We start from the raw sequence: 26,777 nt of genomic DNA, 5'->3' as shown, positions 1-26,777 counted from the left end.
GCTGATTTCGTTGACTGCAGCTCTTTTGCGAGAAGTGAGGTCAACGAGGGAACGCATCCGGCCGAGCCTTCAGAAGTCTAAGACTGTGGTTATCCCGTATGTACACAGTGTGTCCCACCGCATCAAGAAGACCGCTGGGCGAGCGGGGGTCCATGTAGTATTGTCGGCCCCCAACAAACTGAGCTCCCTTTGCAAGAAGGTGAATGAGAACAAGCAAGTCAGCAAGGGTTGTGTAAAAAAGCACGCAGCTAACTATGTCCCTTGCAGGTGTGAAGTAGTGTACGAGATCCCGACCTCGTGTGGGGGTGCCTATATCGGGCAGACGGGCCGTTGCCTGAACGACCGTCTGCGCGAACACGCCAACAACCTCAAGGCAAGAAGCGGCAGCAATTTGGCCATTCACTGTGCTAAGTGTGGCTGCCATCCTCGTTTTCAGGAGACCCGTGTGCTGCGCACATACAAGGACCAGACAGCACGTGAAGTCTACGAGGCTTTTGCAATGAAATGTAAAGATGAAGCATGTGTAAGCGAGCCGTCTATTAATCTAACAGACAAGGAGTGTTGCTATCTCCGTAACTAATCACCTATGACTAAATGACAATGTGCCGCTGGACGCATGCGCCGCTAGAAGCTCTCTTATGTTTCCCTTCCCCGTTTTTTCTGTATCTGTGTATATTTTGCGCGTTTTAACAATAAACCATCAGTTGGCAGTCAGCGCAAGTCCTGTATTCTTTCTTGTCCGCGTCTTCTTCGCGCTGTTTATAACCATGGATGTCGCTAATTATACTCGCGGGCACCTGACCTTGCTTTCGCGCAATTGACGGACAAACTATGCGTTTGAATGCTTGAATAGATAGTGACAGCATATCTTTCCATTTCTGTTATTTAGTTCTGTATATACCTTTGAATGACCGCCGACCCTTTAACGACCTCCTATACAAACTGAACGTGCATCTTGTACGCGAGCTGGTTGTACTCGGCCGCATATATGGAACGCTAAAATAAGAGACCGCCTTAGGTACATGACGTCTTGACGTTGTAACAAAGTTTCGTTTCAATAAAATAAGACGTTTCACGCAAAAAAAAAGATAAAAGCCAAAGCGCGAGAAAATCGGCTAAAGGGCATTCGGCATAAGTGCATTTTCCGGACACGACAGAAACAGTTCGGAAGACGCATCACGGTATAGCTCCGTGGCTATGTTGTCGCGCGCGTTGTGCTGAGGGTCTAGGGATCGATTCCGGACGCGGCAGCTACATTTAAATGAGGGCGAAGTAAAACACTCGTATAATAAGATTAGGTGCAAGTTAAGGAATCTGAGGTGCTTAAAATTTATTCAGGGCACCCCACTATATGGCGCACCGATTATTGAAGCACGTTTTTGGCGCGTAAAAACAAGAATGGTTGGGGTTGAACGTCGCAAAACCACGATATGATTATGAGGGACGCCGTATGTGGGGGGTTCCGCAAATTTCGACCACCTGGGGTTCTTTAACGTGCACCTAAACCTAAGTGCACGGGCGGCCTCAAGCATCTTCGCCTCCATCGAAAATGCGGCCGCTGCGGCCGGGATTCGATCCCACGACCTTGCGTAAAAACAAGATATGTTTAGTTTTCCATACCGGATTACGGCTGTAAGGGTAAATGCTTGCTGACTGCTCTGGTTTCCATTATAGCGACACAATCCCTGTCCCTTTCGTCCTGCTCCCTAGAGGCGAAAATAGCAGAGCGGGCCTCCGTGTGGGCAAAGAACATAACACGTGCGACAGACCCTGTCAGGTTTCTCGCCAACATACAATTCAGGAGACCTAAGCTCATACATCACCCGTCTCTGTCGCCTACCGCGTCGTGGCCCATGCAATCGAATTTGCGCGTTGGAAGCGGCAGGCTACAAAAATGCGTCGTGTCGTTAGGCCACTGCGAGGCAGAGTTTGAAAACTCCTTAGATAAAATACCTAACGACTTCAGTGCGTTCTCGACGATGTGAAACACTGATCAGCAATAACGTTGGGGGCTCGCGATTAAGAAGGTTTAGTCGGAGACGTTAGCACGCGATCTGTCCCATCAAACCCGCTACCAGTATGATTGCGTGAGAATAAAAAAAAAATAATAATTTACAGCTTCTGATTCGCGTGACTTATTTCTTTGTTTATTTTTAATATTGTTTGTACAATCAAATCTTGTACGTTGCTTAGAGAGCCCTGCGGCAACGTAAAAAGAAACAGAGAAAGAAATGGAGAAACGCACATAGCTGCGGCTTCAAAAACGTAAACACATGAAAATCCATTTGATCTGTGCATTTCCTGAGCGATTGGTAACGGCAGAGCAAAAAAGGAACCGTGAACGATACGTATCCGTTCCAGCATGAAAGAAAAAAAAATCTATACGCCCGAGTTGTGTGAAAAAGGAGCCCCACAAAAAAAGGAAGAGCTGCGAAGAGAGAGAGCATTAAAGAAAATGCAGGGATGTTAACCTGTTCGAGCCTGTTCGGCTACCTTGAACCGAGGAAAAGGAAAACGTGAGTAAAAAGTGAGAAGCCTTTTAAAATTTCTATGTGAGACACGACAAACTGCGATACAAAATTTGGCGCTAGGCGCAATTCCGCATTCTTGAATAATGAACGAAGACGATCGGGAAGAAAACAAATCTATAATACGAACTAGGTCACACAAGTGATACGATTTCGATCGTATCACTATTGTTGTAAACAGCTGCGTAAATTAATTATCTGTCCACACTCAACGCCGCACGCAAAGCTACGGTGCCAAGCCTGCTCTAAGAGTTTCCGCACACCTACACGTTACAATTACAGTCACTAAAGTAGAAACGTAGGCTCGCTGGTGTGACATGTAGTTCAGATTGCGGAGGAACAGCGGTTAGACGGAACCCACACAGAAGAGTGAGAAAATTCAGGAGCCCTTCCCCAGTCGGGGAACGGGGGCAAGGGATGCTGGGCACTCTACTCTTCCTTCTTTCTTCCTTCCTTCCTTTCTTTCTTTATAGGTGGCGGCCATTCCCGGAACGCCGTTTTTCGGCTGAATCGGCATGGTGTCTTTCATGTTCTTTCCGGCGTTCGTCAACCTGTAGAACGGCCCAACGAAAGGACCATCACGCGATCATGGAAACACGGGTTAGGAATTCAATTTTCTCGCAGTCGGAATTTTCCTGAAACGTGCCATTCCTGATATAGACCTTGCGCGTTGTCCAGCAGATCGTTCTTAGTCCGCCAACACGAAATATTTCAATGAAGCGCTCATAGCAAGGGCACTGCCTCCCCACTGTTTTTGTTTTTGTTGTTTTTTTTTTTTTTTGCATCTTCGGTGGAACGCATCCATATGCTTCAGTTCAGTTCACACGGGTAAGCGTGGGCACGTGGCCTAGTGATCAAGACACTCGATTTCGGACCTGGTGGGGCCCGAGTTCAAACCCTAGCCCAGGAAAGGAAATTTATCTTGTTTTATTTATTCAGCTGTGAGGGAGGAGGGCTCGTGTTGTCTTACCTGTGTAGCCACCAAGCTACACAGGTAAGACAACACGAGCTTCGCTTGAAAAGGACTGCATTCTGTGTCCGTCGCTATTTTCTGTGCAGCTTCGTCTGAGCGCTCGCGCTCCGTAATCCAAACAAATTTACCATTACAGTGACGACACACACGAAGTTCTTCGCGGTTTATTTGCATTGTATAAACGCTTCTGGGGATGCAAAATGAGGGCTTAAAGTTACAGAGTAATTACACGCTATAAAAGACGCCACAGCATGCACATTCTTCAAGAATTGAGACGTCGATACACACCTCTTCCTTGTCGGAACGCTCTCCAGTCTCGACTCGAAAACGGCGAACGATGTTTTCCGAGTCGCCATCGCATGATGCCAACTGAAAAAGAAGAAAAAAAAGCTAGAATTGAAACATGTGTTTGGGAATACATTGCGTACACTCTAAGAAAAAAAAAAGAGAGAGAATGCGTGACTCCTTTCGGTAAGTCTTAACTTGCCACGTATACGACTCTCTTTAAACATACGCGTTAACTCTCTTCTGGGTCCAGCGACACTCCAACGAGAGTATAATGATCTCATGAGAGAGAGTTCTCGAGTCTCTTTAAAGAGAGTCATACGTGGCAAGTCAGCAGGACTCACAAAAAATGTCAGAGGGCTCTTTTACTCTTTGAGAGTGAAGATGTAATTTTTATGGCGGAACGCTTACTCCTTTTCGTTACCCATAAGTAATGCTGCTCGACATTATACGAAGACTGTCCCTGGAGTCACTTGCCTACGCAGGGCAAAGACTTGAGCGAATCGGTAATTCATCGCAAGGAAAACAAAGTGCTTCAAACAGGGTCACAACACCGGGTGTGTTCTTTCTGTGGGTGTCCCCCGTATTCTGTGCTGCGATAGTTGTGTTACCTGACAACTACGGCTGCACAAGTTGCTTTCATCGATATTGCAAATACTTTATAATGGCACGACGGTCAGATCCAGGCGAATTTTATGGAATCATCAGAGACTTGCATAGTCGAGTTCATTTGATGTACTAAGCGTCGTTGCTTTTGCTGTTGACATGTTAATTGATAATTGGCACTCAAAGATGGCTTAGTCGACCTGTCCTAATAGTATAAATTTCTGAAAACTAAATTCAACCGAAAAGGAAAGAAAACATTGGCAAGATGCAATGAGAGAGAGAAGGTTATGAAGAAGCAAGGTTTTGCTAACCGGATATAATTTTATTCTTTTTATCACGCTGAGGGAAACTATTGCAGTAGAAGTCAAAATTTCTGGCAGCCTCATTCCTATCTATGTTTGCTCACGCAGAAGTCGAGCCTCATTTAGGGCCTGAGGAAGAAAGTTAGCGAGGAGGCCTATTGGCACGCCCGAGTAAACTATAATGTTTTAAGTGTCGAAGTAAAAAAGAAAAATGAATGAAGCAACCACTAAAAAAGTCTCAGAATCTCTGGTTAGCACAAGACCGCGAATATGCGTTTATTTATATAGCTGAAACAAAAAATAAGAAAAAAACAAGGACGTTCTGAGCCCTTTTTTTTCTTTCATTAAGCAACGGCAAGTAGGCGGTCTCACAATCACATTCTTTTTTTTTCTTTTTTTTTCAAATGTGCGTCGAGTACTTTCAACTTCAGGGAAACGAAACGTGGAACTGCGCAATCACACTCGATGGAATTTTCCTATTTCCGTGGGACAAGTTACGAGCAACGCAGGTAAAAGAGAGAGAGAGAAAATCAACGACAGAGCAAGAGACGGACAGACAGCCCACTGAGTAGTGAAAGCTGGACACAGACAGACAAAGCAAAAGTTGTTCAAAGAACCCCTTTCACACGTCCAACCTCTGCGGAGAGATGTTCTAAAAGTGATAGCAGAGAGTGAAGTGGAGAGGGAAGTAAAATGCGACTGCGACGAACGACTGCTGTTTCGATCGTTCTCAAACGAGAATGAACCGCATACAGCCGAGTCTCTTTGTGATCTTGAGAAAGAGCCGATGGCGGCCGACAGAGAAAAAAAAAAACAGTGTAGACAAGACAGGTGAAAGGATGCGTCCCGATTCTCACACGTATTCAAACTGTCTGGCGCGGTGGAGGAGCTATTCATTTGCCCGCCCCATGTCGGCAAGACAGAGGCGTTCTATACACCGCCCTCGAAGGAAGACGAACGAGAGAGCGCCGCTCGGATATCGAGCCACGCGCAAAGCGCCCAGTCATGATTTCTCCCGGGATGGCTGACAACTAAGCGCGAGAGAAGTGCCGCTGCTCGCACGGGGTGGCCAGAGTCGATAGAGGCGAATTCACGGGTGCTCATACCCGCATTCTTTGCCTAACTCGAACCGACAAAAACGAAAGAAGACTGGCGCTTGGGGAGAATGGACCGAAGATAGGGTGGCTACAACCGAGGGGTGGGCGAAGGCAGCGCACGCGCGCTTCACTGAGCCGCAGGACGCCGATAAGCAGCGACGACTGAAGAAAGCGCTCCGCGAGGTAAAAGGCTAGAAACTGGGTAGGTGGAGATGGGGAAGGGGGATTGCGGTTTTTGGCCGCATTGCGGGTCGGAAAAGAGGAGATGAAAAAAAAAGTCATTTCGAGCCGATATAAGCGGCCATTTCTCCTCGTCGGGCTTTCACCATGCACCGTCGGAGCGCGTCGATGCCCTCGCGCTGTTCGTTCGGCGATGAATTCTTCACGTATTGCGTGATGCTGACACCTGCCACTAGATAGGCCAGCCGGCGAACAGTGCGTCGGCGCCTAAAGAGCGTTGCAATGCACGAAAAGGAGGATTATTTCGGGCAATGCCTCAGGTCGTGAAGTTGAAAGAACAGCGCGGTGCGTCGGGGCGGTGCGGCCTTGGCCGTTGACAGCTCTTGCCAAGTGGCCTCGTGATGGCGCAACTTTTCACCCATCTCCCGACCCTATTTGCGTCTGCGGGATCTTGAGAGCAGAACATCTTTCACACTTCGCGACCGTGAAAATTCGAATGCCTTTCCGCAGAAGCCACGAAAGAAGAGAATGGGTGCTGTACGTTCGCCGTTAGTTTGTTGTTAAAACATTCCCACCGAACTGATTTTATTTGACGCATTTGCGCAATCGCATTGTTACGTACCGCCTGACAAAACTCAACGACCGCCAAAGTATCGTTTTGCATGTATACTCATGATTCCACCTTGAGGTACAAAAAAAAAAATACTTACGCCGACCAACCCAAACGAGATATGTGGCATGCATCAGGCTAACGAATGGGCAAGAGGACTTTCAAAGAAAGCCAAAGTAATTGCTTCTAATTTAAAGCACGACGAATTTGTGTCACGTTGAGTACTTTTTTTTTCCATATCAAGAGAGAGAAAGAGAGGAAAGCCAGGCAGGTTCGATGTTTCCAAACTTGTTTACAGAGAGTCTGTTCGAGATTTAGGTTTCTATAGAGGAACGAACAAAGCGCGTCTGCCACATCGGCTTCTTTGGCGCACGCAAACTTATCAGAAATGTCTCGCTCGGCTTTGACAAGCGCGACTTTTCAGCGACAGGCGCACCGCCTCGCAAAACAGAAAAATAAAGCGATGCGCGGTATTCACGTTCTCGCTGCATGCGGCAGAACGAGCCGCGCTAGGGGTGCTCGGTTTGTTCGCCCATATTTTCAGAGAAAACGGCCCGAAGAAAATGAAGCGTGTTTAAGGAGAAGAGCAAGACAACAGTGGGCTTATGCCACGTGTTTATCTTGGAAATTTCCGCCTGACGCGGCGCTTGTTCACATGTTTGTGGTGCCTGCTTTTCGCCAGGAAAAGCAAGCGGCTAGTATGAGAGACCTCCTTCGCCTGCTGCGAAAGTCTTTCTGTATGCCTTTTTTTATTTTACATGCAGCCCTTTTCAAAATCCTCGGGACCCCTCAATACTCTACACGATACTAATAACTTTTTTTCAAGCCTTTATCCGAGGTTCGTCGCGCACAACGGGAACAAATTGGGCGCTCGCGACTGAGGAGTAAACACGAGGTCCAAAATAAGGGAGCCGAGATGCCGTATCCCGAGCAAAGTCGCTTCCCAGTTCCAGTTTACGGTATTGAATCGTTCATTTCATTTCTTTCACGTTATTCTGCATCTTTCTTCACTGCGCTGCTGCCCGGGTAACGCTCAGTTTGTTTGGATCCATCGCTGCAGGCTTCAGTCTCGCTCACACGGCAGCAAGAAGCAACAAAACATTCGTGGTTGAGGGTTCTTATATAGTTGAGCTACTTTTTTTGCGTTCACTATGGCGTTCCTATATCAACGCATTGTCGTGCGTGTATCTCTGTGCTGCTTCGCCGCAATACGCGTGGTTAAATTCACGCACTCGAGATTTTACTCGCTTTATGAATATTTAATTGTTTTCATAAACGAAGAGTATATCTGCGTGAGTTGTGCATTAGCCTTAGTAGTAAAGCGAGACAGGCTCGACTCCGTTGATACTCATCCACATCCACGGCGTTCGCAAACGTAATTGACACCATATTTGATAAACATCATGATACTCCAGTCAAGCGTTCTTATTTTGCGACCAAGCATCAGATGCAGTGGAACATAAAGAATAATAATGTGTTTGTCTAACTGGTTCACAGGCAGCACAAAAGGATCAATCCTATACGCGGTTGACCCCAATCTTAAGCGTCAACTATAGACTCTCAGCTCCCGTGGAGCATCGACGCCCTTATGCAGTATCTATGACTCGGAACAGGTTACACAAAGCACTCTTTATCCGAAATTAAGCATGCGCCATCTGCATGTTCGTGCGGCTATTCCGAGTGTTCCAAGCAAAAAAACACATAGACAGCGACTCGAAGAGGAGCTCTGTTTACTGGACTCAGAGCGAGCTTATATCACGAGCCAAAATGCAAAGCCCATGGACATTAGAGGTCCGCCATAAAGCGACGAAATTCCTTTAACGCTTCTATGAAGACGCTGCTGTTTGAGATGAGTACTGTCTTAAGTGCATCACGTGTGCCACTCATTAGCGGGCTGTGTTAAAACGAGGGTCTAGAACTCACAGAAGGCAAGTCTATATTTTTTACTTTGTATTTTATTATTAATAACCAAGTGAAAAGGGGAAGCCGTCGCCAAGAAATGGCGACAACTTCTTCATGTATTTTTTTAACAGCGAAGCTGTTTAGCAAATCGTTCCTTGCGAGTCGCTCGCAGAAAACTATCGTCATCTTAACGGGTATAGAGAGAGAGAGATAAACCTTTTAATGAAGCTGGAGATGTTTGCCTGGCTGTTCGCCTGACATGCTACTCCAGGTGCTGGGTGACGATTATGATATATACAGTGATAACCACATAACACATACAGTCACACAAGTTTACAAAGTTTGGTTCAGGCTCGTGGCCCGCAAGAAATTCAACAGCGCTTTCGTGGCACGTAGCGCACAGGTGCTGCTTTGCCATGGGCCCAGAACATGTCGCAACTCTAAGCACGATCCCCGTTGAAGATGCAAGGCTGCCTTCAGAGACTGTCTCTCTGATGCGTATCGCTTGCATTCACAAAGAACATGATGTAAATCTTCTTGGACGTTGCATTGGACGCACATTGGTGAGTCCGACAGCTTAATCTTGCTCCTGAAGTAGTTGGTGTATGCGACGTTCAGTCTGATGCGGTGCAAGCATGTTTCATCTTGCCTGTTTAGGTCTCGCGGCATATCAAAGTTACACGATGGGTCAATCTTGTAAAGTGGTCCATACTGGTGATTATCATCTGTCCAGAGGGATCGCTGGAGCCGCCAAGCGTGTGCCGATACGATTGTCGCGGCAAGGGTATGTGCCACTGTGAGGCTACCTGAGAACGAGTACAGCGAGAGAGAGAGAGAGAGAGAAAGAAAGAAAGAAAGAAAGAAAGAAAGAAAGAAAGAAAGAAAGAAAGAAAGAAAGAAAGAAAGAAAGAAAGAAAGAAAGAAAGAAAGAAAGAAAGAAAGAAAGAGAACTATTCTTGCCGAAAAAGAAATTCTTCATGAGGCGGGACTCGAACCCGCATACCCTCGATCCAAAGGCGAGTGTACTAACCTCTCGGCGATCCAGGCCCGCTGGTATTGGCCGCGAGATCGAGCAGAGTCGCTGCCTGGCGGCTACTGGCTGCAGCGCGCCTAGTGTGGATTGCTCCCTGTGTCGTCTGCTAGCCACGTCGCGTTTGCATGTGCGCGTACGTCCTACACGTTCTCAAAGGGCGGTTTGTTCTGTTATGTTAGCGCGCGTTTAACTGCTCGTACGTATACCTAACATGGTGTACAGAAGCAAATGGGCTTGCTCGGCTGCATGCGCATTGTAATAAGATCAGTGAGTGCGACTTTCGTGAGGGCTGTGTATTGGTGTCGTACCCTTCGTTCGCCAGAATCATTTCAATGTTGGTGCCGCTTTCTGGTTCAAGCCCACCCTAAAGTGCGCTTGGCATAGTCCAAACATAAGGAGCATTAAATAGTGTGTGAATGCCGCGTTTTAGCGACTCGGTGGTAAACAAAAACGAGGCTCATGCACTTTCGCGTTGTTGTTAGGTGTATAACGGCGGCACTGTAGTTCATGATGAGCTTTAGTTGTGCTTAAGATGTCCTTTTATTGTACGGGCGTGGTCCCGCTACAGCGAAATATTTCTATCAAGTGAAGTCTGAGACTTCGGTACTCAAACTGTCCCCTAAAAAAGACAATGGAATGACACGGCAGTGATAAAACGGAGTTCCCGCGCGCAATTTTAACTTTGGGTGAAATTTTATGCAGAAACACCCGTGTGCTTAGATTTAGGTATGCTTTGAAGAACCCAGATGTTTAAAATTAATCCCCGACGGCGTGCCTTACATTTTTTCGTATAATGTCACGCAAAACCTCATCCCTTTTTTTTACATTATCTTGATCGTTTGTGTGGAGTTGTTATAAATTGATGGAAGGCAGCGGACATGATTAGTTCGAGAAAAAAAAACCTTATTCCATAAAATAACCGGACCTTTGTTGCATCTCACTGTCGTGCACGTAATCAATCGGTGAAAGCTCTGTGCTCAACACTCTTACCTGCGTATGCGTATTCGCGTGAACAGTGCTATTGAACTCATTGCACAGGAATATGGGCTAGTATACAAATGAAGAAGAAGTAAACACTTAAGTATAGTTCAGGCATGCTACAGCAGTGCGTAGTACACAGAACACAAGGTAAACACGTAGAGAGAAAACAACAAAAAACGTCGTACAGTGCGTAAGCACAGACTGTAATCCAGGGCGAGCATCCCTTTCATCGGCAGATTGCGCTTCTCTCACTAGTAATAGTAACGTTGGATGATTTTCGTGCATCGATTCAACAATGAAGAGTGTATATATTACCAGTAAGCTGCAATCAACGCTTTTTATTCGCCGAAAATCGGCTCAAACAGCTCACAACGAAGCGCCGCTGTGTGCATTTGTATACGCGCCACCGAGCGCCTCTCCACACTAACGCGGCGACGGTGATGCCTCCTATAGGTCGATCTCGCGGCGAATAGCATAGCATGGCCTTGTATAGTATAGTGTAGCAAGGGGGTGGCAAAGGGAAGTGAGCGTGAGGAAGAGAGATGTGAAGGTGAGCAGGAGGGAAAGTAGGAGGGAAGAGAGTAAAGCGTAGCACAGAAAGAATGAGAAAGAGGAAATAGTGAGAAAGAAATGCAGAAATAAAAGAAAGAGAGACAGAGAGAACATCAACGAAAGAGACAGAAAGAAGTAGAGAGAGAAAAAAGATAGAAAGAGGAAGTAAGCATCGCGTCGTCTGACGACCACATACCGCACCACCCGACCAAGCCGCGCATGCTCAGTAGCTAAGCCACGCCAACGGACGGAGATATCGCGCGCAACCTCCGCTATATAGTGCATAGCCTGGCTGCGTACTCCCGGGGAGGAAGCCACGCATCTCGAAGCTAGACGGCTCGGTCGACGGGGAGTGCGAGCGGCGACGGGTCCGTGCTTCTCTGTGCCAAGGTTTGCGCGACTTAGTATTTTTTTTTTCTTTTCGTTGCTGTGACTTTACCGTATACTATCTGAAAAGGATCTCTGAAAAGGAGTAGCCGGCGCTAGACAAAAGTGCCAAAATCTCCTGAACACTATTTAATAATAAAAAAATGCAAACTGCCCGCACATTTTTTTTTCAATAAAGAAGAGAAAACGTTCATATTTCGGTTTTCTAAATAAATTGGAAAAAAGAAACGTAACCCGATAAAAATAAAAGAAATACTAATGATTCTGGTGAATGACTATTCAGCTGAACAAGCCTCACGTTCTGCCTTTCTACCTTTATGGCGACTACACCGCGCACTCACGACTTGTGACGTTAGGATTTCTTGATATACATGCACTAGTTTATTTATTGTAGAAATCCGAGAAACAAGTAAACACATAATGTTACGTTAACTAATTTTCTCACTTGTAGAAACAAGCGGCGCTGCTTAGCGCCGCCACATTCTTCGCTGATTACGCTGAAGCAATCAAAGTTCTTGGTGTACATTTCTCGATACTTAGAAATACGAGCGCGTAACTTATACAGGGACTTAGGAAGACAAGGACAAGTCCCTGTATAAGTTACGCGCTCGTCAGGGGCGTAGCCAGAAATTTTTTTCGGGGGGGGGGGGGGGGGGGGGGTTCAACCATACTTTATGTATGTTCGTGCGTGCGTTTGTATGTGCGCGCGTATATATACGCAAGCAAAACTGAAAAATTTCGGGGGGGTTTGAAACCCCCCAACCCCCCCCCCCCCCCCCTGGCTACGCCCCTGGCGCTCGTATTTCTAAGTATCATGAATTACCAACTCCCCCAATCAGCCATTTTAACAAGGTACATTTCTCGGTTGTGACTGCCTGTATATGCGCGGTGAACGCTGGTATGCGCGAGCGCGCGTAGGGTGGCCAATCGGGTTAACCTCCCTGCCTGGTTAACCTCCCTGCCTTTCTCTCTCTCTCTCTCTCTTTCTTGATTTCACGAAAGGTGCAAGGGGAGACTCCAGGTTGCTTTGGAACACCTTGTGTTATTTAACGCGCACCTTATGGACGGTATACATGAACGTTTTCGTAATATGTTCTCATCGAAATTCTCACGGGATCAAACTCGCGCAACGTCATAGCCACTGAGTTACCACTGCGGGTCTGTATAAGATACGTATAATTCACAAGTTTTGACAAAGATGTCAAGAACTTCACGAAGTGCGCAGATTTCTGACCTGTGAAAGAACGGCCTTGACAAACGCAAATGCTCTTACCGAGCTTCGTCAGTGACGATGTGACGGATGTCATCGTCAGCGCTATGCGGGATCGTTCGCGTCCCGGGAGGTCAAGGCCTTACAGACAAGCTATGCGTAGCCATTTTGCGCCATTTTCAACGAGCAATAATCGGACACGAGCTCCATTTGTTCGTGGTGAATCGCTGGGGCGACCCGGGCGCGTCCGTAACTGCCGCTGTAGCCGAATAGCGCGGGCGAACATAAAAGAGGATCGACTGCGGCCATAATGACTGCCGCCACAACAGACGTGGCCGGAAAGAGCGTGGTGCAGACGTTTTGCGGTCCATTGTTCGGCCAGAACAATTGATCGTTCACGGTCGGAGCCCCTCTGGCCGCCTGCTCAAAGTTCACCTCACAACTCCGTTGACCTAGCGGCAACTAGGGAACGCTTCACGACGCCAAGAGGAGGTTGCAAAGCCAATGTGGGTCGCGTTTCTTTAAGTAGAGGTCAGCTTGTTCTTTTCCCTTGCCCTCACTTCGGCTTCGGTACTCCATTCTACCCCCTTTCTCTCTTTTACAGCTCTCAGCTATTCTCCATCCGCGCGTTCATTGTGTAAAGCACCGGGGCAACGCATGTCAAGGGCCCGTGTCAACTGCACTCAGCTGCTGCGGGCTCGATTAACGGCGCCGCCATCAGCGGTGTATGACACTGTACAAACTTACTACACTGTTACAGACGTCAAAGCTATACACGTGTATATAGTTAAAGGGACAGGGAACACATGGGCGAGTTGTGCGAAACACCTTTTGTAATCTAGGAAGGCGTATACGTTTCTGCACTATAGTATGGCCGCTCGGAGAGGTCACACGCCCTGCCCCGATAAGGTTTCGTCATGAACAAACTTACCGTACAGCTTCGTGCAAACATTTTACCTAAAGCGGGGACATTGTTAACGCTCACGTCAGCGTATGCGCAGGTATGGCAGGGCCTCGAGCTTAAAATTAACGTCCCGCCTTAGTTCACTCGTTGGACCTCCTTTTTGTTCCCTCTCAAACGAGCAAGAAATTGGCGCAATTACTAAAAATGTAGCATTGTTAATGCGCGTTTGCTCTGCTAAAGCACAGCGTTAAAATCAGCCAATCTGGCGCCTGCAACACAGCACGGAACCCAGTGTAGAAGAAAGAAATTAAAAGAAATGTTGATTAAGTAGAGACTGCACTGTAGAAACAATCTTCCTCCCTGTGGATTAGGTATATTTGGGTCTAGGACGGGCACTGCCTCTACGTTTTTACGCTCACGCACATATTGAACTCGCGGTCCGCTCCAAATATGTGGGCGGTGAAAATCTAAAATTGCAGCAGCAAGCCCACCATTATTCAACGCAGAGATTTGTGACTTGGTAGTTACAATTGCTCGTTTTGTAACAAAAGCCATTTTTTTTATGTGGCTTTGTGCTGATTTAATACACTTCGCTTCTAAGACGTTCATCTACAGCCCCGCAAGACATCGTAAAGCGCCGAATTCTTGTTTGTTTTCTTCTTGTTTTTTTTGTGTGTGTTCATGGGTTCACTTACTACCACTGACTGCATGCTCACCCTATAGCTCCTGAAAATAATTTTTCGACATAGTGAAAATTGCGTGACCTTGTCGCTATGGAGACACTCGTGTCAGTGTGTGATTGAGTGTTTCATGGATGGTCGCATGGCCAAGTGACGTCCATATGGCTTTCTCGTAACTTGCAACTGAATTGCATGGATTCGTCCGAAAATCAAGGCCCTCTGCTTGCCTTTTTATGTTCGTTTGCGCTACAAAGCGAACATTTAAGCACGCAATGGGGCGTCTGTGCCATTGCATGCTTCATCACCGGTTAGGTTGCCTCGCTTCACTGTCGGCATGTCTATGCGCTTCTGGCGCATAACAGCGGCGGAACTGCGCCGCATATGTTCGCTACGCGTTGTGCTAAATAGTTAACCACATGCCTTGATAATAATAATAGTAAATGTTGGGGTTTAACGTCCCAAAATCACGATACGATTATGAGAGACGCCATTGGGGAGGGCTCCGGAAATTCAGGCCGACTGGGTTTTTTTTTTTAACGTGCACATAAATGTAAGTACGCGGGCCTCAAGCATTTTCGCCTCCATCTAAAATGCGGCTCGCATATTTAATGTAGAATTTATACACATATTAAGGTTCAGACGTTATACGCAGAGACATAGATAACTGTGGGTAACCGAAGATTATTGCGCGTAACTTCTCTTTTTGCAAAGTACAGCTATACGAACAAGGGTCTGAAGACCACAGATGTCGCGAATAATTTCCTGGCAGCCCAGGCACGCATGCAGGCTGAAATCAATTCCTTGCTGCACGATAGCGCTAAAACATTTATTTTTTCCCCCCTGATACCCTGCTCCCCTTTGATGCTGGATAAACAATCTTTGAACATGAGTAAATAAACACGTACTTCTAACTGCGAGTAAAACGTAAGCACTGCAGTTACTACTTTTCAATGGCAGTTAATAAACTTTTTCTACCTGGTCACTAACTCCAGAGATCTGCGGGTGCAATATCGGTTAAGTTAGTAATGGGTACTACATCCCCCGAGTAGGTTTGCGCATAGCAGACGATTTCATTTTCGGCGCTTCATCTTGAGTTTGTTCTCTGAAACGCACTATACACGAAGCCTAGCGGGCACAGAACGATGTCGTTCCTACATTCAAACGATGAGTACGCTACTATCCGCACTACAAATGGCGCCGCTGCAGTAAAAATAAGTACAAAATTTGAGTGAAGGGTGATAGTTCAACATAAATAGTGCGTCTAGGAAGCGTGCACGCTTGTACACAGCGACGTCACAGTTAGCATACATGTTATGCTTCCTTGCAAGAATGTAAAGAAAAGATTGCGAGAAAAAGAGAGACAATTTATTTAGAGGCACGGTGCTGAAGTTTTGCCCGAGCACGTCTGTTCTGCTTGGCAGCTCAGCGCTCGGAAAAAAAAAATTGAAGGGAACAGAACTTATCGAATACGATGACAAGGAGATGAGGACAGGACGACACTATTTAGATCAACGCGCCATGGAAATGGTGCAACAAAAGAAAGAATATAAAAGAATACGACTCGCTGCGATATCCAGTTGTTCCAAGTACGCAGTGTCTGACAAAATAGAGACGAGTAAGTTAACTCAATAAATGCCCACGGCTGGATGGTACACATGTTCGAATGAATACTAAACAAACTCGGATAGAGGTAATCAATAAATGTCGCGCAATAAATAGATGTAACAGTGACAAAATGGCAGGTTGATCTAGTTGGTGCTCGTTCATTAACTGAAAAAAAAACAAAAAACGGCGCACAAAGAAAACGAAGGCGAGAAAGAGAGTGAAAGCTCTCTTTCCTCTCTGTGTGCCCTCTCTTTTTTGTCTGCATTTCCAATGTGCCCCGTTTTTTTCCCCAAAAAATGCAAAAGCAAAGTGCTCTTTGAAGACAGCGACAAGTTTGTAGCGCAAGGGGGCTCTCGTAGAGTTCCTCGGACTCCTCGCCGCTCTTTTTAAGCGAAGCTTCTATGAGTTCCAAATTTTGGAGGCGGTGGCGGCATAGTTCGCGAAAAATCCGGCGCTGGCGACTGTACAGAGATGCGGGTGTACACAGACGAGGCTCTCGAAGGTGCGCCGGTCACCTGCGCATTTTTACGCGCCTTTTCCCAATAATTGATGCTCTCTCGATCGTCGTCTTATTGGCGACGAGCCGTTTCTGATATGGTAATCTGATCTTTTATGGAGTCCGCTTGTCATTTCACGCTGCCACATTTCGTTGGCTCCTTTCATTGTTTCACGCATGACCGTCGTTGTTGCCTATAGCAACAGAAGAGTTGCTCGGCTAAGCACGTGGGTGAAGGTCCAATTCCCAGCAAGGAAGAAGAAAAAAAAGTAAGGAGGGAGTATTGCGCAATCCGACGAAAAAAAAAAAGAAAGATAAACAGTAAGTCAGGCATCCACGCCCCAAGCTTCACTTGCCCCCGTTTTAGCGACAGAAGAAGCGCTCCTAACTCTCTCTCTCTCTCTCTTCTTTTTTTTTTTTTTGCTGACATATCAGATGTCGCAAATTTTCGCAGGTCCCGTAGAATTTGTCTAAACATTGTTACTCAATGCACGTAAAATGTTAAATGAAAACAAACAAAATTCTGTACGCTCCTAATATGCAGGGTGTTTTTTTTTTCTTTGTTTAGACTATACAGATTTTGTATAGAATTCTATGACAGTCAGGCTCCTTTCGTTTTCGCACATGAAGCCTATGTCGCGGCGGTCCGCGGCTAAAACGACATTGGCGTGACTAATTAACAAGACCCGTAAATTAACTTTTTAATTGTTGTCTTGAGGGCAGTTGTTTATATTAGAAAGTTGAAGTGCGTGCCAAATTTTGGCATACCTATTTTTTTAGAAATCGCGAAAGTTGGACGTAATCAGAGATATTCATCATCGAAATTTAAGGCTGATACCGAAACTGACCGCACCCGGCGCGCAGAAAACGCAATTAACCGCTCTGTTACGTCAGACCGAAACTACCCGCGACAAGCACGTATCTCCTACACTTCTCCCAATGGAAGCGTAGGGGATAACTCACTGGTGGGAGCTATAATTCACAAAGAAGAGGACGAACATCATCCGCCGGTGCCCCAGAGCGAGGGTCTTTTTTATTCGAGATAAGAAAACCACGTAAAAAGAATGCACTTTTGTTTTCCGCTGCTTGGTGTCCACAAGCAGACACAACCAGAAGAGAAAAGAAGTGAAAGGTGACCCGTGTTGGCAGCGGCGTGCACGCACAAAACTTTAATCACGAACAGCGAGACGCGCAGTAGCGTGTGCAAGACTCTTCGTACAGTGAACCTGCAATCAACCACCATTTATTCAACGACTGGCGCTTGCGATGCATCCTTTATAGGCGTCCTGCCGCTTCTTCGCGTAGTTCTCGAATATGGAAGGGCGACGAGCGACACCGGCGCAGGCCCACAGGGCGCCTCTTATACTGCGGCCACATTTGTTTCTTTCTCCCTTTTTTTTGCGATGTCGGTTCGGCCACGCTTGGTGTGGCTGACGAGGCTGAATTAGAAGAATAAATTGTCCCGACTCCACCGTTTCGTGGATTCATTTTCTGCGGTCTATGCGCCGGCATGAATTCGCGATGTTGGCGAAGAGCAAAGAGGAACTGGAGAAATTTCACAGCAAGGAACGGTGAGCAGAGGTGAAGCTCAAACCAGGGAAGAATGTGCTCCCGACAGAAGAATTAAATGTGAGAAGAAACGAGAAGAACTGCAACACAATATGCGGCTCAATGTTTTTGCCGCAGAGCTGAGAAGTTGAAACTTTGAAGAGCGCACCTCATATATTAAGGCTCGAATTTCGGATGAAGGAGGCCGTGGAAGGAGTCGCGTAGCGATCGTTAAAAGATTCAAGAGAAGAAATTGCGACAAAAAGGGGGGAACAATCATGGCGAAGTGTCGCGAGAGTCGCTGAAACCGCGCCACTACCGCTTTACCTGCAAAGAACAAAGCAGCGCCAAAGGCCAGGGTGGAGGCGGTAGAAAAAGGGCATGCTGTCGTGGAGCCAGGAAGGGACGGGCACTACCACTGAACGTGGGACAAAAGGGAAAAAAAATAGATACTCATTAGTTTTTCAGCGAGAAAAAGCGTCGTCTCCTCATTTTAAATTTACCCCCAGGCGCTATCAACGCTGCGCAGTCGGCACACAGTAGTACGTTCGCCGTCGCCTAGGTGGCATGCTGCTGCAAAGGTAACCGTTGTTCTTCCCACCAGTTGATAATTGGATCTCAGATCACACATGAAGCGGTACACGAGTGTTCAGTTGCTCTTTCTTTTTTTTTCTTTTTTTGTGTCATGTACGCGCAAATAAAGCAAATAATTTACAGTCAGCCAAGACGTAGCGCTATAGAGGAGCTTTGCACGTCCTGCTCTCCTTTTGCACTCAGCTTTCACGTCGAAAGTGCCACTGTAGCACAAGCGTTGTAACTTCGTAACTTGAAATGTAGTGACGGAAATGAGTTCCAGTAAAGCGCTGCAACTGTAACGCATCAGACAAGTATGTGGGCACTTAGGATGAAGAGCATGATTAGTCGATTACTACGCGGGTTACGGCGCTGGATTACACTGCCCTATTACGAACGTTCCGTCTTTCGAGGCAGCAGCCACAGAAGCATGCTCTTAGGGCCAACAGTCGGGTTTCGCCGCATGCACAAGTGTAGTGTGGCAACGTATCTTGGTGCGCAGTGTGGCCCAACGTTTATAGAACAAGTAGTTCTAGAAACGTTGGTGTGGCCGGCGTTCTTGCGCGGCCTTGTTATGACAGCGACCACTTCTCCAGTACCGCCAGCATGCGCCACGAGCGTATTTGCCAGATATAACAAAGGACGGCCACGATTTCATTGCAACTGATAGGTTCCCAGAGAAGCTGTTGAAAAACTCGAGACTCAAATCCTGGCCGTCCAGAGGGCCCGCGCGAGGGCCGTCAGGTTTAACCTGATGGTCCCCGAGTGGGCCTAGCCAGGTGACGTTGAGTTTACTCGCGTCTGTTGTGGACCGAATAAAGTTGTTTCACTCACACCATTCAACTCGGTGAAGTTGGGTGACCAGAGGAGCTGACGGGCGCTATACATCTCCTTCGGGAGCTGTCTAAGGGATGTGTAAGCGTAGAGTTTCATTGTAAACAGCGGCCTTCCCTAGAACGCTGTTTTCGGGCGGCATCGGCATTGCGTCTTTTTTCTAGCGTTCATCAGTATCTTGAGCGGTCTCTTAAGGAGCGCATGGTGAAACGCATTTTTGGCATGAAATTCTCGCAAAGCCAGAATTTTCCTGATGTGTAACGTTCTCCATGTCGGCTTTACAAGTTGTCTTGAAGAGGGCTTTTGTACCAGTACGTTGCCGTATAGCAATGGGCAGCAGCCGCGACAAGCGCCCCGCGGCAGCGGCAAATGGCGAGACGGCAACCGCTGCTGCTTTTGGTCTACGCGCTCGGCCTACGCACGCAGCGATGCGCGGAAAACTAGCGCATAACAGTTCCGATATAAAAATTTCTCGTATGCAGCCAAACCATTAGATATGCCATCCGCATAATTTCTTTGAGAATAGTGCGGACAAGATGCGAAAATATCGAAATTTGTGCGCAAACCTCTCCCATAAGAAGCTACGAGACTGCTGCGAAGGAAGATGCACCGCTGTTATAGAAACACGGATTCCCAGGCGCCTAAAAAATTAAAGTAGGCTGCGCTCGATCACGCTAGTAGGAATTTGTCTACAAGTGGCGAAATAACAGCCTTGGTGGGCCCGTAACCTACCATGCGCTAATTTAATTTAACAGGGTATTACGCTGGGCGAGTTGGTGCAGAACTTCTTAACAAAATATCTGTGGCGCAAAGTGATATGGAATCCTATGCTGTCTTCTCCTTGGCTTTTTTTTTGTTTTTTGTGGTATATCACTTTGCACCGCAAATCTTTTGTTACGGAAATTTGATATTAGCTAGTCAAGAGAAGCCAGGAGCAATGACATACAGGCAGCGCACACAGACCACATTTCACAGAAAAAATAACACTAACATTTGAATTTTTCACAAGCTTTTGGTGTTGCTTACCCGAAAAAGAACATCACCTACAAACTTTAAAGGCTTGGTTTTTCTCGACATCTTTTGTTTTGTTAAGATTTATTAGATAGAGCGCCCATCCGGTATAGATATATTTCCTTTTTCCGTCTTAGAGATTGCACATTTCGAGACACGTGCAACAGCCTTGACAAACCCTCGAATAAAAAAAAAAACTTATAGCAGTGTATCCTAATTTTCTTTATCATACTTTGGCTTTGCGAAACGCCAGCGTTTTCGAGATACCGCAACGTATTCGCCTTTCTATGCGCCGCAATAAAAAAGTATTATTTTGACATACGCACGCCCAAATTCGTGCTCTGCTCTTTTTGACACACCATTTACTGGAAATTGTCTCAGTAGTTTCGATTGACCGACGGCGTGCATGAAAGCTGAGGATGATTCTAACCATTCAAGAAGAAAAACGCGCACGCTTCAAGTCTGAAAAGAAGAAAGGGGTCGGGGGGGGGGGGGGGGGGGCATATCTTGACAATCGCAACGTCGCACGTTGCCTACAGCTCAAAGACGGATGTTCTCGAAAAAAATAATGCACTTTGTGCGAGAGAAGAGCGCCGCGCGCATGTAAGGATTTCAGCTGAAAGTTATTTCCCGTTTCACCCTTGGTATTTCTCCCAAGGCGCTCGCCCGATTCCGCATCGCTGGTGGCTCCACTGTACAAGAAACTGCGCTCAGGGATATCGGCCCACTCTCCTCTGGGAGAAAGCTCATGTCTTGTCAGAATGGCCTAAAGAAGGCCCCGCGAAGACGAAGGAGAAAAGGCAAAACAGTGAACGAATGTGCCAGAGAAAGCATGAAGACCTGAACGCCGCTGCGTGGCAATGGAAGGACTTGAGAAGGGAAGAGACGCTGCAAAACACACGCACATACGGATGTCCTATACAACATATGTACCGAACGCGTAGCAAACAAACGGCGAAAGACGCACGTCGAACTTTATCTGCAATGCGAATGCTCCTTCGAATAACGCTATCTTAATTCTGAACTTCAGGAAGCAAGTATACGGGCAAAACAACGCGCCTTTAGTGGCGTTAAAAATCCGCTGCTCTCTACATATTCCGTTCGCGTATTAAAAGGTTCTTTTTAAAATCGTCCCACCGTTCCACATTTTATCAGCGAACGAATCATGTTTACATTAGCGGATGTTGGTGCCCACATCGTAAATGAGCTCAGCGCCGCTTGCTCGAGCAACCGTTTTGTTTCTTTCGTTTGGCGAGCCCCTTTGCATGGTCGCGTACAGCGCGAACACTCGCTCTCCTTGATCGCGAAGGGGTTGTTTGATCGCTGTATGGGCAGCGTACGTTTGCCCCGCGCCACCATGCGCAAAAAAAATGAGGAGGGGGGGTATGCGCTCGCCGTATATATCGCTCACACGGGGTAATGGCGACGCGCATTATATGAACCAAATGTGTTCCCCGTGTGCGCGCATTGAAGCCTCGCTCCTCGTTCGCTTCGTGTCTCGAGAAAGATGCACCAAAAGAGGATCGGCGCTCGCTGGCAGCTGCACAAGGATATCTGCAAGATCGCCACTGAGGCGTGAGAGGTCCGAACGGAGTACTCGCCGCGATAGGGTCCAGTGTGTCCGAAAGATCCAGCTTCAGACATGCACCATGAAGGCTCGCGAAAAGGACGTGAGTGCACTTAATGTGAGCAACGAGTGGACAAAACGAAAGAAGGGCGCGATCAACGGCGCTCACTTTCCAGCACAAACGTGCCAGTCTCCTAGCAAGGGCCCACCCAATGGCGAGGGGCCATACACGCGACGGTACTTTGGGCTTTCGCTGGACACCGTGGGCGGTTTTCGCTCCTTTCATGTGTATAGAGCAGGGGTCTCAAACACGCGGCCAGCAGACCTTTCGCTAGTGGCCCGCGGCTTCACGAGGAATAAAGCTTTGTGACTTGTGGCTAAATGGCACTCGCATTACTTTCTCGTCAGTTGCGATTAATAACGCTCTGTTCGGGTAACCTACAGAGGCGGAACTGGTCTCAAGTATTCTTTTTTTCGCGAGGCACCCCATGAAGTCACTATGAGTTGAAACATCACCCTGGAGCCAAAACTCTATATTTCAGAAGATTTTAGTCATTGTGGAGACCAGTATCAATATATTTCTCGAAACCTGACGCCAAATCCCCTTCAGAAAGGACCCATGTATGAGGCATGGGAAATGCGTTGGGAAAGGTGACTGTTGTTCAAAATCTCTACCACTCCTCCCCACCCCCCCTTTTCCTTCCCCTTCAACCATCTTCACTATCCAGGCCCTAGCGAGACTAAATTTCGTGACTGCGGCCCGCTAGCCAAGGTGAGTTTGAGACCCCTGGTATAGAGAGTGTCTTGTATCTATCTACGCCCGATACAATGCACTGCGGCGGTGAGAAGGTGAGCCTCCGCATACATGACAATTGATTAATTCCGCGGACGCAAGTATCAGCTCGTGGAATCTAATGCATTTATTTATTTAGGGATCAGTCGCGTAGGGGAGATGCGTTATACGCTGCGACTACGAAGGAGACGCTATAGTGATAACTTGTTCGCAACATGATTTTACATGTCCTGCAATGTTCGACGCTTAAAGTGCAGGAGCGAAATTCACAAAGACTATCCTTCGTAAGTGCCCGTAGCCATTGACCAGCCGTCTTCTCTAATATTATGAATATTATCAGGATTAACTGAATTTTTCTCCTTCGAAGAATTCTAGCGCAAGACGTTTTCGTGAATTCTTACCCAGAAATTTTTCGCCGTTTGCTGTGAGCGTGCGAGGGGGAGGGGGGGCAGATGACCACACTGGACACAGTACTATCCATCTATTCAGAATCCGTCCTGCTGGCCAAAGAAATGCTACTTAAAATTTTAGAAAAGTATTCTACTCTGCCAAGCGTGCGCCTTCCCGGCGCAAGAAACTCACAAATGGCATGTGACCCCCCCCCCCCCCCAACATGGGTCGTCAAGATATCTGCAGCTAAGTTGGAAGGATGTCGTGGAAGTTATTTATGCAAGGCAGAGATAACGTGACACGCCGTATGTATTATGGCCCCTGTTTGAGAATAAATCTAATTTACTTCACTATACTCTCAGCGATTGGTCGAATAACTGCGTGCAAGTGGCTGAACAATCCCTCGAATGCTTTACTACTTTAGAGAGAGCGTCGTTTTCTTCCTCGCGGGGAGGGGAGAGAGGAGTTCGTGAGGTAGTGTGACAACCCGTACTCGTACGCGGCACGGTAAACAGAGCGCCAGGCCAAACAAAGCAGTATTCTCTTTTGAAAGCATATAGCGGCGTCCAAGGCACGTAGCGCGGTTATCCGAGTTACCAAGGGACCACTGTCCATACAGAGTTCTTTGTAATATTCGTCCCCATGGGTGACTGCGGACGTCTTTTTCAGCCAGCAACTTTGGCAATCGATTCCGAAAAGTATTTTTTTTTTTTTTGGCCCATCATATGGTTGCTTCTGCCAGAAAACCATTGCTTCACGTTGCGCCATGCGCGGTTGTCATTGAGGCCAGAAGCTGTGATATCGGAGTTTAGGCTGTCGTATACGCGAAAGGGTGCGTATTCTTGGTAGTGAGGAGAGCATGCGATTAGCAGAAGATCGCGAGAAACAAGTTCTACTGCACGTATAGATCTGTAGAGTTCAAACGAATATACGCGGGTGCTGGCGCCGCGAGGCGCGCTATAGGACAATCGCCACCATATAGGCAAATATAGGCGTGCGCACGAGGGTGCACATGGGGGCACCGAGTCTGCCCCATAGCTTTACTCCGTCGGACTTGTCCCGCCATTGTTTAAAGCGCAAGGTTACGGCCATGCAGGTTTTTGGCGATAATGCCCCCCCCCCTCACCCCCATTTAATGGGAAGCCCTGCGCACGCCTATGAACGCCACAAGAACGAGGCTGTGATGGAGCGCAGAATAAGCCTGAACCAGCAAGCCCAAGTTCAGACCCGAGCCTACCCCACAACTTTTCTCTTTATTCCTGACTGAACCCTGCAGTATGCGTATTTTCAACTGTGGTGGTAAACAATAAGTGTAGTATCGCCGGTGTCCTTTAAAAGAATAAGTGTTAAAGGCCAACTCCGGCAGTTTTTGACCATGTCAAGGTAATTGTGATTGTGTGTTCCTGCGACGTTCCTGTCACGGTTCCGATAGCAGAAATACTCAGCAAATTCGAAAATAACTTCAGATAAGCAAAAAAAAAAAAAAAACGCAACACCGAAACCGAAACCAAACCGAGCAGTACTGTTTTCGCGTGACGTATACCATGGTAAAAACCGCGAAAGCTGTGCCAGGTGCATGCCGGTCCCGCCAGCGCGGAGTATGAAAGCTTCGAAAGCAGCGAAGAGTAGGGATGGTAAAATCGATGAACGATTAATCGATTAATCGATTAAAGGAGCACCGTTAATCGATTAATCGTCATCGATTTCTGCCTTTCAATTAATCGAATTAATCGATTAAAACTCTTCGATTAATTGATTACGGCACCCCCTTCCCCCAGCACCGCCCCTTGACCGGAGCACATGAGTGCGAGGCGAGCGATGCCGAGACGCAGCAGTCGAGCACACCTACCCTTTTTCACTACAGGGCATATTTGTACGCTATCTGAACGACCCCAAAGCGGGCGGCGGCCCTATCCCATAGAGGCAGAAATGAACTCGCCCTGGTCTCCGTCGCCTACGGCGGCCACCTCCAAGCCCTGCCCAAAGTTTCGAGCGCGGACAGGAGGCGGCCCCACCCCGGCGAGGCAGAAGTGCACTTGCCCGCTTCTCTCAGCTCACAGCCTACTACATTCACCTCCTCTCGCCCCCCTTTCTTCTGTCATGTGCTGGTTAACCGTCGGCAAAGTACACCTGGTGCTTGCTTGCTATATTGCGTTATTATTACAATTTGGTGTGTATACTATTTCCTTTGTCATGTCATAATGGCAAGCAATCACAAGAAGAGCGCGGTGTGGACGGTGTTCACAGAAGATTCGAAAACGATGACTGCAATGCGTGATGAAGGTGGTAACCAGTACTCGAAGCCAGCGACGGAAACTCTTTATATATCACCTGACCCCCCTCCCCCCCCCCCCACTTTATTATTGTGCCAAAGAGTCACCCTCCAAAGAAAAATGGTCATGGCTAAAACTACAATGTTGAAGACCCCGTTCGCGAAGGCACGAATCCGCCTCTTCAGGTAAGTTATTAGTATCAGTATCTCGCTACTTAGCCGAGATCCTTTGTGTAACTTATCTTGAAAATCAGGCTGCTCTTCAATTACATAACCGATTCTCAGGTCTCAAAAGGATGGACTGTTGGTAATTCGTATTCGCTCAAAAAGCTGGGTCCTCTTCACAGGACCTCTTCCTCTGTCCCTGAGCGGTATAGCTTCATTGAATGAAAGCAGCAAGGCGGGTGCGTCAACGCTCAACAGTGAAGTTTGCCGTTTTCTGTATATTTCAGACGTGCGAACGCATCGTCTAGTTGCTTATTTTATTTGTGTTTGTTTTGGGCTCCGCGCTGCTTCATCGTGTTTCATCGCACAAACTCAGCTCTCCTTGCCTTCGATAAACTAGCAATTTTCTTCGCCTGCAGTGTTTATGGCAGCTTTTTTTGGTACATTATTCAACTCTCAGGACCGCCATGCTGGATCAGTGGTTACAGCGCTCGGCTGCTGACATGAAGGTCGCGGGTTCAAACCCGGCCGCGGCGGTCGCGTTACGATGGAGGCGAAATGGTAGAGTGCCGTGTACTGCGCGATGTCAGTGCACGTTAAAGAACACCAGATGGTCGAAATTTCCGGAGCCCTCCATATCGGCGTCCCTCATAATCATATCGTGGTTTTGGGACGTAAAACCCCGCATATTATTATTATTATTATTTAACTCTCAGGTTTTTTTTTTCTTGTTTAGCTGCACAATACTGTGGTCAAAGAAGTGCCACATTGTAATATGCGTTGTTTTTTTCTTGACTGGTGCCTATTGCCGTTATATTTTACTCTTTAGCAAATAAAAGATTATTGTTTACCCATAAATGAGAGAGAGAAAATATATTAGAAGGCAGAGAGGGTGGCATGAGCTAGTACGCCCCGGCCTGCTACACTGCGCTGGGGAAAACGTAACTGGGAAAAATAGTGAAGTATGATGATGGTGACAGAAAGAAGTGATCCATATATATATATATATATATATATATATATATATATATATATATATATATATATATATATATATATATATTATGATGTACTCATCTTTTAGTTTGACTCGAGATAAATGATTCCGATTCTGATATATAATAAGACATGACTGCTAGCGTTAGTTAGTCACTTCCGCAAACAACGTGCTCAAGCGCAGTTTGCTTGCGCTGAGACGCGGAAAACGTAGACTCAGCAGCTTGACATAAACACGCATAATAGACAAACCCCAGCACGTGCAACTACGACCTCGTCTCCACTTGAAGCACAGCA

At 47.1% G+C, this 26,777-nt stretch overlaps 1 protein-coding gene across 6 annotated transcripts in view; it reads right to left on the bottom strand.

Moving 5' to 3' along the window:
- LOC119401923 (GTPase-activating Rap/Ran-GAP domain-like protein 3) overlaps nt 1–26,777 on the bottom strand; it is a 594,089-nt gene that overhangs the window by 117,532 nt on the left and 449,780 nt on the right. For all 6 annotated transcript variants that reach the window (XM_037668951.2, XM_037668957.2, XM_049417628.1 and 3 more), the window contains exon 3: nt 3,790–3,870. In XM_037668951.2, the coding sequence (XP_037524879.1) occupies nt 3,790–3,870 (81 nt within the window). The remainder of the gene's footprint in view (nt 1–3,789; nt 3,871–26,777) is intronic.

Source organism: Rhipicephalus sanguineus, chromosome 1, assembly GCF_013339695.2.
Source record: "Rhipicephalus sanguineus isolate Rsan-2018 chromosome 1, BIME_Rsan_1.4, whole genome shotgun sequence".
Classification (NCBI taxonomy): domain Eukaryota; kingdom Metazoa; phylum Arthropoda; class Arachnida; order Ixodida; family Ixodidae; genus Rhipicephalus; species Rhipicephalus sanguineus.
Note: the sequence above shows the minus strand (reverse complement) of the source record. Positions and strands in the feature narration are given on the sequence as shown.